The sequence below is a fragment of the Trachinotus anak genome, unplaced genomic scaffold (genome assembly GCF_046630095.1).
Source record: "Trachinotus anak isolate AG129_WGS33_773 ecotype Australia unplaced genomic scaffold, CSIRO_AGI_Tana_v1 ptg000034l, whole genome shotgun sequence".
NCBI lineage: Eukaryota > Metazoa > Chordata > Actinopteri > Carangiformes > Carangidae > Trachinotus > Trachinotus anak.
In genome coordinates, this window is record NW_027273885.1 from 4,984,801 (window position 1) to 4,999,867 (window position 15,067).

A 15,067-nucleotide genomic window follows, 5' to 3' on the forward strand; every position below is an offset into this window, starting at 1 on the left:
TATGCTGATATGCTGATGGAGCACGCCCACAACCCAGCCTGGGTGGCCCGGCATTAATTGTAGCTGATGGGGGAGTGGGGTCAAGGTGACTGCAGGAGGACGGTCTCCCTTTTTTTAAGACTCAAATGAACACAGGGGGGCAGGGGTGGGGATACAAATCTGTCGCCCCTTCCTCTTTCCCCCTCTTACGTCCGCCTACCGCTTTGCTCCAGACCTGATAAGTGTCCTGCCACCCGCAGAGAGGCAGAGATGTGGCTGGTGGAGTGGGGGGGGGGGGGGGGGGGGGGGGGCTGGTCCCGGAGGCAGCGGAGGAACAGATGTTGGGCGGCTGGCACTTGGCAGAGGCAGAGAGCTCACCAACGCTAATTACTGCGCTAAACTGTTAGCTAAATATGTGTCTCCGTGTCACATTAGGCTTTTAGGAGGTAGATTTATGGTCAGAAGGAACTCTGTCTTCTTGACCGGGTGGGGGTGAGGGGGTGGGGGTGAGGGCATTTAAAACTAATGGATGCAAATGAATGGATATGGCTGCCACAGTACTATTCCTTTATTAGTTTATTTGCTGGGTTATCATCACTGTTTGGCTATTTGGGATAATGAATCGTTTTTATGATCTCCGGCAGTAAAAATATTTTTACTGTAATTGCTCACACTCACACTCGCATCGTTAAAACTTTGATATTCACTTCCTTGACTTTTTGGACTACCACTATTTGTCTCCCTTTTTCCTCCTACCCCATTCTCCACTGCTGCGATTACTAACTCTCCCTTTGGGCGCCATTACGTTTTCATTTAATCAAGTCTAAATTAATGACTGTCTATTAGTCAGTGGGAATGTGTGCTCAGGATCTAAGCTGCTGTCCTGCTGGTGTCAGAAGTCCTGCAGCGCTCAGCCCCTCGAGGGAAGCTGGCACCTGTCCACACTAGACTATCTTTGAGGACACAGAGCTCATTATCAGTGAAGGCAGAGCCGCTTTACTGGCAACAGTAGCCTGTGTTTGCAGAGCCGGAGGAGTGTGACAAAGTATTGGGGGCCACAGCGCCTCAGGGCCCTAAGTTATTATCAAAGCTGACAGAGCATCACCGATGAGCTGCCTGCATGAGAATATGCACACAGTCCGCCTCTGCTGAAACGGCGATCAAGCACATAGGTGTATAGATATGCGTGGCGGCTGTTTACTGAGCAACTGAGTGAGAAGTGAAAGCGGAGATATCAGGCGGGAAGCAGTCACACCGCTGAGAGGAAGAGGAGGACGAGAACGATATGAGGGGAGATGAAAGGAGAAGCTAAGAAGGATGGGAACATGGCCACTGCCTCAGGGCAGCTCCGATCTCCCTACTGGAGAGTGACCAAAGCACAGGCATCAGTACACACACACACACATTTACTCAAACTGTGCCAGTTCGGCAGCTCTAATCAGAGCTGACATGCCTTTCATCCTCCTACTGTTGGAACACACACCAGATAGACAGCTAGTAAATCAGATTACTGGATATCACACTGTTACTGAACACGTTCTGGACCAGGCAGTAGTTCGCTGGCACCAAAATGTTTGCGCTCACATTAACTTAATATTTTCACTCGCCATTATTAGTAAATCAGCCCTATTTGAACGAGAGTTGCTGTCTAGTACGCAGTTTGCACAGTTGTCATGATTTCAGCTGCTTTTCCAATTTGGATTTGGCATCAAATTATCTCTTGTATTAGTCCCCCACATAACCTGCTAATTCTCCTTCTCATTTTACTCGCAAAAAACAGAATTGCACATCCACAGGCACTCAGGGACACACGGATACACACTGACTCACACACACTCCAGCCCTCTCAGCTGCAGTGCAGAGATAGACTGTCAGCCTCATAACTCTGCAGAGGCCTGAAATTGAAAATGCTGTAATTATGCTCTTCATGAAATTAGCCAGCTGAGGAAAAAACACAATTGAGAAGCTGTCCATTTCGGAGATAAGGATTAATACTAATCAAGCTTCCATGTTCTGACTGGAGCGCGAGAAACTTCGAGTGGTGTTGTTCAGCGTGTGTGTGCGTGTGTGAGTGTGTGTCGGATGGGGGATTTTTAATTAAAGACACACTTTCTCAACAGGGGTTTAGAGACGGGGGTGGGGGTGTGTGTGTGACTGTGACTGTGGAGCGGGTGTGAGATGATTTACTCCACCTCACGGTTACTGCCTCCCCACCACCTCCCATCCTTCGTCTCCTCGCTGTTAATTACATTAAAGGCTCCTCTCACTGAGTTAATGACATCCCACTGTCTTGTAACAAAGTGAACACCCACCCTCTGTGTGTGTGTGTGTGCGTGCATGTGTGTGTGTGTGTGTGTGTGTGTGTGAGAGAGAGAGAGTGGTGTCAAAGTGTAGGTTGGAGGACTGAACCTGTCAATCAAAGTCTCAGGCTCAGGGATGTTGCTGGGGCCCCTGAAACAGCACACAAGGGCCCTGAAAGAGTAAATATCAACAGTCCCTGTCATGATCTGCAGCTTGTGTCTGTGCTGAATCATTTATGGTTTAGTTTGATTTTATTCTGTCATAACCAAACTGCATGTACCCCACTTTCTCACACATTCACCAAGAAAACCAACAAATAAATCAACAGGTTCAAACCAACCTAAGACATGGACACGCATGAAATAAACTGTGAACATCGCTCAAGTATTCCACATTAAACTGAAACATGACGCACTCAGAGTGGAAACAGCTCGTTTCCATCATGGTACCCCCCCCCCAATCACTGTCAGGCTCCTGCTACATTTCTGACTGACAGCAGTAGATAATGACATCATAGCTGATATCAGATTGTTGGAAGCCGAGTCAAGGGCAGCTTGACAAGCACACTTTTGCTTTTGTCACCTGTCAGAGATCCCAGGATTAACCTCAACACACAAACATCCAAAAAATGCTGCTCCCCTCTCTGCTGGAGGAGCCCCCACCCATTCAACAGGATATGTTAACATCCACAAAAATTACAGAGGTTATAGACGCAATGGCTGTTAGTGCACGCCTATATACATTTACATATATGTATAAATTATGTGCATGTACATTCTTGATTGTATAATTGCCATGCATGATGTTTCTATTCTCATAGAATAGACTCTTCTTTTATCTGACAGTTTCTTTTCTTTGATTTGCAGTAACTGCATGAACAATCATATATTTATTATGTTGGATGTGTTGGACTGTGATCACGTTTGACAAATCTAATAAAAGGCACAATGCTGCAGAACACCAGAGGGAACATATACTGTTTCTTTTCGTCTTGTATTGAAGTAGATATTGTTTGTAGGAGTTCCCCATTGTTTTAGTATTGCGCTTCCATAACACTGGGGTAAAGAGACATAAAATATGGTCATGATCGGTGCAGAAGAGGCTGAGATATCCTTACTAAGTCCATAGAGTTAGAGTGTATAGAGTTTGTGTATGAAGAAGTCTTTAGAGCCCTGTGCTGTGCTGTATATGTTTGAGAAATCCTATTGCATTTGAAGGATTTAATTTAAATCCGTCTTACTGTATAACTATGTGCTGCCTGTGCAGCCTGGAAATAAGTTATATAAGTTAAAGACGCTTTAACTTAAGTTTCATAAACACACCATAATTCAAGTCATTACTGATCTTTGTTCGACCCTCTCCCTGTGTTGCACATGCACGTGCCTGTACGCCATGTGAACATCCTGTCAGTTTGTGAAGCTCAAACCAAGATAACCCTGGTGACAACCACAGCCCAGAGGGTAGTATCCTTTCAAGTGAGAGGGTAGTTAATGATTTCATTTGTTTCCAAACTGACTTTTCTTCTAGAGGTGAGAAACGTGTGAGTAGCGATGAGCAGCATCGTAAACAAGGTGAATTAGAGTAAGAGTCTAATGCAGAGTATCATCACTGGCAGCAGCTTTTAGTGCAAATCACCGTGCCCATGCTTCTTAATCTCCTCTCTCCAGGCATTTCACTGGACAGCAGCGTTCCGAGGCTCTGAATGCATCAATACTATTTTGTCTTAGAAGCTTGAAAGGCCTGTTAGCCCTGCCAACTGTGTACAATACCATACACCCACCTCCCCCTATATGTCAATAAAGTTAATCACAAACCCCAGCGGGCGACGTGTCAATTACTTCAGCCTAGGAAGGGAACTGAGCCAAAACTCTGCTGCTACGCAAGTGTCAAACTATCAATAACAAACTGGCATCAAGCACAGCACAAGTTTAAAACATTACAGTAAACACAAACACCTCAATTTAATCAGCTGGCTGCTGTTTTCCATCTGCTCCAAACAATTTACTCAATGCTTTCAACCTATATGGCAGCCAAGAATATCACATTTAACACCAGAGACATAAAACTGACAACATGTATTTCTTCCAAGATGATTAACTTTCCCTACTTCCTTCATAAGTTGTAAACCACATCCATAAAGTGTTCATTGTGAGGAAATTACATAATGCAATATAAAGTGTTGGGATTTAATTATGATTTAAGTTAATCTTTTGTGTCATGGCTTCGACTTTTTCTTAGAGCCGTCTGTGTAGAGTCTTTACAGCCCTCTGTATGATTTATCTTCTTTATTCTTTATGTAATTTATAATACTGTAAGGCCACATTGCTGTCTGTCACCACTGAAAAGTCCACTGTGCACAGTGACTGGATTTAGACCATTTACAGTAAGTACATTTAAGTCTGAGCCTGGATTAATGATTTTTTCCTTGTAGTATTTTTTTTTTTTTTTACTTTTTGCATATTGATGCTGGATTACATTTAGATTATGTACAATTATAGCCCCAGTCTAATACTGATATCTTACTGCCTTAGCCGAGCAAAAAGCACAAGCATGCTAACACAAGTCTTCTGTGTCACATGCAAAAGTAAACAGGGAACATGGTAATTTATACATTTTGCCTTCCAAACAAGGATGAGCAGCGAGAGAAACCAAGAGGGAGATAAATCACTGCTAAACATTAACAAACAGCCAAGGCAATCACATTTAACACAGGCAGAAATCAATAGTTACTATTTTCTAATTCTGTTCATGGAAATAGCCTCAGGGGAGCGCGTGTGTCCTTGTCTGAGCAAGGCCAGTTAGAGTTCAATGTGTTCAAATATCCATATCAGAGTTTATGACCCCCATTAATGCCCCTGAGGATGTTCTCTGCTCAGCGGAGCAACATGATGAAACAAAGACCATCGCCTCGCTGACACTCTCTTTGACCATGGATAAGGTTTATTAGATCTAAGGTCAAGAAAGCAGAACAAATCTAACATCAACCACACAATAGAATATACAGAGTAAATGTAAATTTGCCTCAGAGCCAGACTCTCTCACAGCGAAGGAAAAAAACAACCTTAATGGAACACAAACTGTGTGGAAAGTTCTTTCTTAGCACAACAAGCTCTTGTAACCTGGTTTTGCTTCAGCAATTACAATATCACAAGGTAACTTCATTTGTTTGACCCAATATACAGGGTTTCAGCAGTATGAGTGACATTATATAACCCGGTAATGATCATACATATGAGAAACCTGTGTCAGATGTTTGTTAACTCTCAAACTAAACAGATTCTTGTGGTGTAGAAATAATTTCTTCATCAGTGAAAACTAAGACTTGGCATCACTCACATGAGAGAGTTATGAGCCACAATTGTATGTTCACACTAAGCTTGTTAAATTTCAAAATATCTTTTTCTCTGCATTTCAGCCTTCCATCCAAAATATAACTGCATTTTTCTTACCTACAAATCCTTGATCTCTAGAGTGATGCATATTAAAATACCAGCTTGGTGTTTCAGAATATGAGGGAAAAACAGAGCTTTTTCAAAAGGATGATGTGAGTCAGCCCAGTGAAGGTTAAGAAAACATCCTTTAAAAAAGTTCTCTAACTCTCTCTGTCCAATCATTAATTTTACAATAAGTCAATCAGTGTCAGTCGGCTGGACACCAGTGTTGTCATTGACCGATATGTACACTGAATTTGTCAGACTGTGACGGATCAGTGCAGCTGCTTCACATTTCGTATTTATGAACAATGAATAAATGAGCATTTCATAATAGTTTTGCTGCCTGACAACAGAAACAGAAATGTACTATATGTAAATGAAAATGACTAAATGGTGTAAAAACTGTATTGAAACACAGTACAGTGTAGCACTGTCACCGCCCTGCTGGGGCCTCTGTGTGTGTGTGTGTGTGTGTGTGTGTGTGTGTGTGTGTTTGTATGTTCTCCTTGTGCCTGTGTGGGTTTCCACCTGGTTCTCCGGCTTCCCACAGTCAGAAGACATCCAGGTGTAGGTTAATAGATGACTCTAGATTCTCAGTGATAGACTGGCCACCTGTCCAGGGTGTACCCCCCATCCCCTGCCCCCCACCCCCCATGAGAGGATGAGTACAGTGAATAGATTTTTTTTTTTTAACTCAATTAATTTGTCATGTCAATCTTTGGGTGCGATCACTCATTTGAAATGTCATTATGGCCGATCACACAGCTGTCAATACCCTGAATTTATGTATTTATATCTAGTGATTTATGTTAAGAGTTTGGCCGGCTGAGCTGTTCCCAGATGTTGGCTGTGATAGTTTTGGTGTTTGCCAACTGAAAAGAAGAGTCTGGTGTTTCACCGTGGGCCGAGGTAACGTTAATATGGATGCAATTGTTTTTAACTGGAAAACAGTTTTCTAAATATTAGCAGATTAATGTAGACCAGTGGTTCCCAACCGTTGCCAACTCATGGCCCACTTCTCAAATGTCAATAATGTTGGCGGCCCACATCTGACCCTGTAACAGGATGGAAGCCATGTAATGCCTTCTCAGACCACTTTTTATTTTAATATAACAATCAAACAGTCAGAATTTTTCTTTTTTCTTTGACAGTAAGATTTGTCTAAATGTTTTTAAAAATCCTTTTATTATATTCATTTCATTGTTTTTTTAATAATTACATCTTTTCAGCAAAGCCCACAGGTTGGCAACCACTGATGTAGACATAGAGTTAGGATTACTGTTACAGTCAGTCACTCATTTTTTACCCACTAACTGATATAACCTTCTATTGAAAAAGCAGTGACGACGGCTGAATCTTTTGCTCACAGGCAGTACAAGGATTAGTATGCATGGCAAAAAAAGGGCCCCTAATCTACAAGCTCTACCTAATATCCTGACCATTCTTAGTACAAGGCAGCACCTACTGTCCTCCAAAAGCCGAAGTGAAAGTTTAGAAGTTCCAGATCTCTGTGATGAAATAATTATCCCCACTCCCCACGACGTAGCACCACACCGGCCAAAATATGGCCTGAAATCCTGCCATTGAGCTATCGATCGTCTCATCGCACGCCAGCGGCTCCGGCGTGCCGGCCCCAGCTGTTCACCATCATCACCACTGAGTGTTACAGGCTTGGCTCCAACCACACAATGGGTATGGCTCCACTCATCCTGCCTTAATCTGCACATGACTCAACAAAACCTGGGCCGAGGCCAGCATCAAGAAGCAAGGCTTTGTCCAGAGCAATCAAACAAGGACTGAAAGACTGAGACACTGTTGGATGCTGAGTTATGTTTTGATTTTAGTAAATGCCACGGAAAATGGGTTTTGCAGAAAATCAGTTACCGTACTTACACGGGGTCATTATAGACCCCCAGACACATCATGCCTCTACTGACCACAACACAAAGTGTATGCTAATCTTGTTTATGCTCTTTTAGGGGATTTGAGCAGGGAAACAAGATCAAAAGGTTGATGCTGCTTCAGCACGGCCCCCATATCTCCTGTGTATTTTATATGTAAATTGCTACCAGTTACATCACCCTGCTCAAGCAGCCACAGCGACTATGAGGCAGGAACCTATCCTTTCTAGTGGAGTCTGCCGTAATGAGTGCATTAGGCTGATGGCGCAGTGAGAGTGCAGGATGGATGAGCTCGCTGTGGAGCAGTTGCTGCAGACTGTGAAAGACGACAGCCTCGGGTGACACTTCTACTACTGCTGCTGGCAGTGTTTACCTTCAAGGGGGGAAGGAAGACAGGAGGAGAAAATAGGGGACGGAGGAGAGGAAAGAGGGGAGGGTGAGGAGGGAGTGAATACAGCGATGCCAGGCGTGTACAGCGTGTCAGAGAATAGCCGCAGGGAAAAAAATGTTGTTCCGGCGTCTGTGGGATGTCCCTGGAGAGGAGTTGTGAGATATTATTTTGTACTCATTCCTCAGAGAATTTACCAAAGACACTGCAATCACAGCAGGCAGATGAAACTACAAGATGTGACAGATAAGATGATTTCTGCCTGTCAAGGACTCACAAATCTGTTCAACACCCTCTTTAAGATTTCTATTTTATTACACTCGACAAAAATAGAGCATTTTAAACCCAAATTGGCTTCATCAAGTACAGAGGAATCAAACAGAGTCTGGTGTGTGTGTCACTGAATAAAGTCTTAGTCCAACCTATGTGGCTACAACAACAGGATTAGCTGGACTCAAAGCTTATCAGCATTACATGACAAACTATAGTGGGAATTATGAAGAGCTTTCTCAAATGCAATGCCTACACTGAAAATATATCATTGAAGAAAGTAAAGAATACACAAATATATATAATAAAATTACAGAGAAAACAATTAAAGGAACAAAGCTAGACAGAAATACAGCAACATTCAAATCTAAAAAGAAAGGTTCATATAAATCTTAAACAGATCTGAAATGTTTGATCATTAAAGCCCAAACTGTTCAAACCCCCCTCAGAGGAGAGCTCTGCCTCAGTCCCTGAGAATTCCTGGTCTCACAAGAGACTAAATAAAAAGATATTCTGGCCCTCACGTCCTCACTCTCAGGGCTACAATACCCACAGTGCCACTCAGTTTGGATTTGGTAACACTTTAACCTCCATTCAATAAATGGTTTTGTGACACACTATAGTGCCATTCATTATCCGTTCATACGCCAGCCCCCACTTACGGGTGCCCACAGGAGACATTATAGTTGTTATAACATTAATAACCACTTACATCAGCTTACAACTAAATTAGTGTCTTATTAAACATTCATGAAATGTTTATATAGTGCTTATAAATACTAATTAGGGGCGAGGGTGTAACGGTAAAGTGATACTGTTCTGTTTTAAATTTTAATCGTCTCCAGCAGGAACAAGCCTCATGTCAAGTTAAGTGTGAAATAGGTGGAGTGCACCTTTCATTTGGTGCCTTTTATTTTACTCTACTTATATATCTGTAGTTTTATGATCATGAACATTGAAAGTTTTTATTTTATTGTATTTTTTAAATTAGCAATAGCTATAAACTCTTTGTGCAGCACATTAGTTTCCCTATTAAATAAATAAATAAACTATAAACTGTTTAGTGTAAAATGACAGGAAATAGTTTTTATTTTTCAGGTGTAAGGTCTGATTTGAAGCTCTTCAAACATGGGTCCAGGCCCAAGATGTGTTCATGTTCTTTGACTGTGATTAATTGATTGGCTTGTGGGGGAGTAACACAATCAAGTCACGCACAAATACACTGAACCTCAGGCGGCTGTTACCTGGTGAAGCCGGAGCGACAACTGCAGGAGGCCTTAGACACAGCTGACATTTTCACCTTTCAACCAGGTGACTTGGTAGAAGCCTCAGGTTACATGTGTCATTTTATAAAGTCATAGACCGGATGCTTTTCCAAGACACTGTGCGAACAGTCAGATGCATGTTTGTTTCCCCAAACACAAACTAAAAATGTTTAGAGGCAAAATGTTTTTCCAAAGCTCTCATTGGAGAGAAGTTTTCGTCAGGGTGAGTTGTGAAAAATGACTTGACTTTTTTTCACCCAGGTCTTTTGGCACCAGTGGGCCACCATCGCTCAATGATACTGTTCAAATTGGGCCAGGGACCTGGGAGTGTGAAGGTAGGGCAGCCTCTGCCAAAAATGTGTGTGTGCGTGTGTGTGTGTGCTGGAGCCAGTGAGAATGAAAGGCAAGACATTATGGGAGGAACAATTCACATCACAAAAATTGCCCTGCAGACTTGATTTCTTGCTGTCTACACCTGTTTCTCCAACAGCTGTGTGTGTATGTGTGTGTGTGTGTGTGTGTGTGTGTGTGTGATTGTGGTAGAGAGAGAGAGAGACCAGGATGAAAACACTGACAACAGCTAGTTCTGATCTTGCTTCTTGATGTTCCTACACCTGCCTCCTTTCTTTCAGTAACATTGTGAAGGTGTCTCTGTCCTCGTGTTGTTGTCGCTGCCTTCCTCCCCAGTAAAACCTGCACGGACTGAAAACACTCAGTGATTGGCTCTGCCAGCACGAGCAGGAGAACAGCTCTATCCCTCCCTATCATTTATTCCTCTCATTCGCTCTCTCATTTATTCCTGTCGTTCAGTCGCGCCATTTCTCAAATTCAGCTTCTTATTAAGTGTCTGTCATCTCTGCCATTTGTCCGCGGCGCCGCGTTTCTCCGTTCCTTCATTTGCCCTTCACACCGTTCTTTCCTCCTCCTCCTCCTCCTCCTCTAGCTTCGCCTTGCTGGAGAAATGCTGCTGTGTATTTCTGCTTTCAGCTTTATCTAAGCAGGTAATGTTAAGGACACGTTTGTGTAGTGCGTGCAAGCATTTAACAGTGTTTTCATGACAGCAACCATCTTATCACAGCCCTCACTTTCGGCAACACCAAAAAATTCAGACCATGATAAAATGCTGATACAATGGCCTGAAAGATTAAAACCAAAGGCAACATTTACCAACATCTATCACTGCTAACGGCATCACTTTGTGAAATGAGGCTCCCAAAGTCTCCCCAATATCCTTTTCAAGCATCTTCTATGTATCACAATCAACACTCGTTGAGGCTGCTGTTGAAATCGAATAACACCTGCACACCAAAGCTTATGTTCCTGCTGTCGCCTCCATTTCATTCCCATATTAGCACCTCATCGCTCTCCTTCCTGTCTGCTCCCTCTCTTTTGATCTTCACCAGTAGAAGGTGGTTGGATAACTGTGGGGTGTGGAAGTCAGACTGTGCACTCCTGATATTCAAAGCGCAGCCACTGTGAGTGAGAAGTTATCTAACCTGATCTCAGCTGATTTGTGATTAAATCGCTTTGTCTTGATAGATCAGGGGGGTCACATTTTTCACTGTGTCACTTCTCATGCTGCTGCTGCTGCTGTGGTCCCACATTAAAAGACTGTTGATTGCTATTGTGGACCAAGGCAAAAGTTTAAATTCTTAGCTTGCATAGGAACACAGATACACTTTGCTGAAGGGAATAATATAAATATTGCACAGTGATGTTGGCGAATGCAGCGCTGACAGAATCACTAATAAACTGAGTGGATCTGGGCTTTGGAATCAGCTTGGAAAGCAGTTTTTCTTTGGCTGCTCATGTCTATACAGATATTTAACCAATCAAACAAAGTTTAGCTCGGTTAAGAGCCACAGATTCTACAGCAGGGGTCTCAACACATGGCTCACGAGCAACCAGTAGCTCACCAAAAGGTTCAGAGAATATAGTCAGTGCAAACCATGGAAGCAGAGTACAAACTTTATGCAACACAACCTCACTCAGTAAATCTGCTCCAAAGGCAACTTAATCAAATACAAAGACACACCACTCCCTCCCTCAAGACCAAATCATGATTTGTCAGCTGTCAGTCAAATGAGTTACACTATCAAGTTTGCCTTAAGATAGCAACTCTTCTGAATAACAGAACAGATATAAACTACACTTTTCCACATTAGTCAACCAAATGAGTTATTTCAGGTACCTGTTTCTTATGTATCATGGGATGCACTGACAACTATCACTCACTAAGGAGCTTCTTTTTTCTCTGATTTCTAAGCAGATTTATTGGCGTTTATTTGCAGCAGTGTGTTACCATGTCTATGTGTTCAGGTTTGAGTGAATCATCAGTCAGATTTTTGACACAAAAACTGACACTGATGACATGTTAAATTATCTTATTCATCTGATTTGGTTTAGAGATCAGTTTGAGTGTTTTGATGTGATATGTGAATAAATGTAACCAGTGATACATGAGGAGCTCTCAGCCCATTTTATTTTATATTGATTTTAAGCTCTTCCTCCTTATAGACAAAGCCCTTAAAGAGTGAGGACCAAGCTACATTGTTAACTATATAGCTACAAGAACACTGAGATCATCTACTGCCGGTATATTGAGTCATAGGAAAACTGGGGATGCAGCCTTTGTTAGTTACGGCCCAAAGCCATGGAACACATTTTTATGAGAAAGCTTAAAACTTATCTCTTCACCTGAGGCTTTAACTGGTTTGGAGAGTTGAAGGCTCTGAAACAGTGCGCACTTATGCACTGCTTAGCACTTCCTCTAAATGCTGTTATATGTATTGATTTCTTACTGATTTTATGATTTCTAAGTAATCTATTCTTAACCTGTTTTAATTATCTGTTTATTTCATTTACTTTATCAGTTTTATTATTTTATTTCTATTTCATTATATATTTCATAAGCTGTTGATATATTCGTGTTATGGATTTTCATGTGATGCACTTGATGCATTTAATTCCTTTGTTGTAAAGCACTTTGTGCTGCATTTCTTGTATGAAAGGTGCTATACAAATAAAGTTTCTCATTATTATTTTGTCAAAGTAGCTCTCAGAGTAAGAAAGGTTGGAGATGCCAGCTCTAATGTAGTGTGTGGGCTTTTCTTTGACACCCAGGTTCTTTGTCTTCAGGACAATCTAATAATGGCATTATGATTACAACAGCAAGGTTTCTGAAGTGCTGTGGCGAAGGGAAGCATTTGTTGGGTTTAGGGGGACGATGTTGTTCTTCCACAGACTTTAACAAAAAGACAAGTAAAAGAAACATGGTCACTGATGAAGTGAGCGCGATATCCAGAAGTAATCCTTCACATGTTCAAGAGTCATTGCACCGTCAGCCGTATGAAATAACACTGGTAAAACAAAGTTTATAGTGAAGCTGTGTGTGTATATAATTGTGTGATATATATATATCACACAATTACACAGATTACACAGGTCCATGCTGATATAACAAGTGATGGACCATTTAAACACTTTTTTTTTTTTTATCATAAAAGCCTCATATATGTTCCTTCAAAATTACCAGATTGAGGTGTTTCAAAGACCACATGTGATCAAGCAAGCAATTAAAAATTATACCAATATGGTATCCTTTCCCTCTAGACTACAGTACTCTATAGATATAGAGATACCTATAGATATAGATATTTCTTCTTTTTTTTTTTTTAAACCACAGGTCAGTATGCTTGCTTGAAGCATGGGTAATAAACTTCTGAATTTAAGTGAATTTATTTTCAATTTTATGTGTCAACTGAGCCCACTAACTTTATCTTTTTATCACATGTTTACAAACTGTCATGCTTTTAACAAGTGTTTTAACTGACATTAACAACCTGCTATAATTGATTTTTAAACAATGCAGCTTTAACTTAATAACAGTTTATTGGCCATATGCACAATCTTTCCCTTAACTCAATCACACTGTTGTTGCCCACAGAAAGTAGGCAACGTGGGAAGATGTGTCAAGTTCATACGAGGCTGAAACAAAGCTGAAATTGTTTCATTTGTATGTCAAAGTTGAAAGCAGCACTGAAAGAAAATAGAAAAAAAACATTAGGTTCCAAAGGTAACACAGGCTGACTAACTGAGAGCAAGCAGATTCAGTGCATGAGGTGAGCCTTAAATAATGTATTTCCACTCATCACTCTTATTTTCTTCCCCAACAGTATTTGATGCAAAGGAGAGAGATGGATTGCATTACAGAATGATGGAACAGGAGCAAGTAGCACAGAGAAGCTGATCTTTCTCCTTGACAGTGTCATACTGTACCAGAGGCTAATCAATGGTTGAGATGCACATATTCTCTTCTCCCCTCTCTTGATTCTTGTCACCGGGTTACATGACACCTTTAACCTTCAGAGTCTTTTAATTTTGGCCACAGTTCGTTGCTCGAGACCTTCTCTCCGTTTCAAGAGTCTCCTCCATCTTTCTGCCCGTCAACCAGCTCCATTCACCTGGTGAGCTTCTGCCCGCGAGCTAATTAGCTTTAGCACTTTTACAACCTTTACATTATCTTTACTGCAGCTTCTCAGTACACCACATTAACTGCAGAATAGATGCTCTCAGCTGTTCTGGAAACAGCCATAGGTAAAGCTGGGCAATGGGGTCTGAGCCGCTCAATGTAACCACAGACAGAGATAATATCAAATAAAGCATCATTCACTGAGATAAAGTCAAGCACTAATTACCTGCTTAAGGTCACAATAACAGTAATGTCTAACATATAATATACAGTATAATAATGGTATGATAGATTCAAGAAGTATATTAAAGAATTATGTTTGTTGCCTGTTTCAGAACTCATACAAAGGTATCATATGGAGGTTTCCTGTATATATTTTTCATTTAGTATTTTTGTAACCAAAATGTTTTATGTGTATCCATGAAATATGAATGAGTTTCCCTCTTACAAAACATTTGCAAAGCCAGTGTTTTAAACTGTTGGAATCCTTATTGTTGACTTCTTTGCTACCTTCTTCTTCACTGCCTTTGTTTGTGCCTTGCTGCACGTTACCCCCCACCAACTGTCAATCAACTGAACAGCATGAAGCCGATGGCGGGAACATGCATCACTTCGCCTGCCTGCTTGCACTTGTGTGTCTTTATGCGTACGCAAACACAAACAAAACGAGGACCCACTCATTAAAAAAAAAAAAATTGCTCTGTAGCAGCACTAGTGGTCAGAGACTCCAAAGGTCACCATTAAATAAACAATAAAAAAGTACTATTAAAGAGACACTAAACACTGAAACTCCTGGATTTTTAGTTAGTATATCACATGTACAGTCACTTTCTCACATATCCTTGGAAACTCTGCCCCCCCCCAGGTGCACTGCCACACGCTCCTTATCACCAAAATATAAATGCAGCAGTCAGCAGTGTGGACAGTGCAGAATATGAAACACTGACAGAGTGCAACTGAGAGCATTAGTAATAGAAATACTACTTATATTACAAGATTACTATCTATTCGTATCTCTGTTCTGCTTCTGCTGCACCTGCTGCATCTGCTGGAGCCTT

The 15,067-nt window shown here is 41.5% G+C and overlaps 1 protein-coding gene across 3 annotated transcripts in view; it reads right to left on the reverse strand.

Moving 5' to 3' along the window:
* LOC139614423 (calsyntenin-2-like) overlaps window positions 1–15,067 on the reverse strand; it is a 267,128-nt gene that overhangs the window by 100,046 nt on the left and 152,015 nt on the right. The window contains exon 1 of one of the 3 annotated variants that reach the window (XM_071471680.1): window positions 7,180–7,392. The exons of the other annotated variants lie outside the window; for them this stretch is intronic. Within the exon in view, the coding sequence (XP_071327781.1) occupies window positions 7,180–7,318 (139 nt within the window). The 5' untranslated portion in view covers window positions 7,319–7,392. Of the gene's footprint in view, window positions 1–7,179; window positions 7,393–15,067 lie in introns of those variants that run through there. 3 annotated transcript variants of the gene reach the window in all.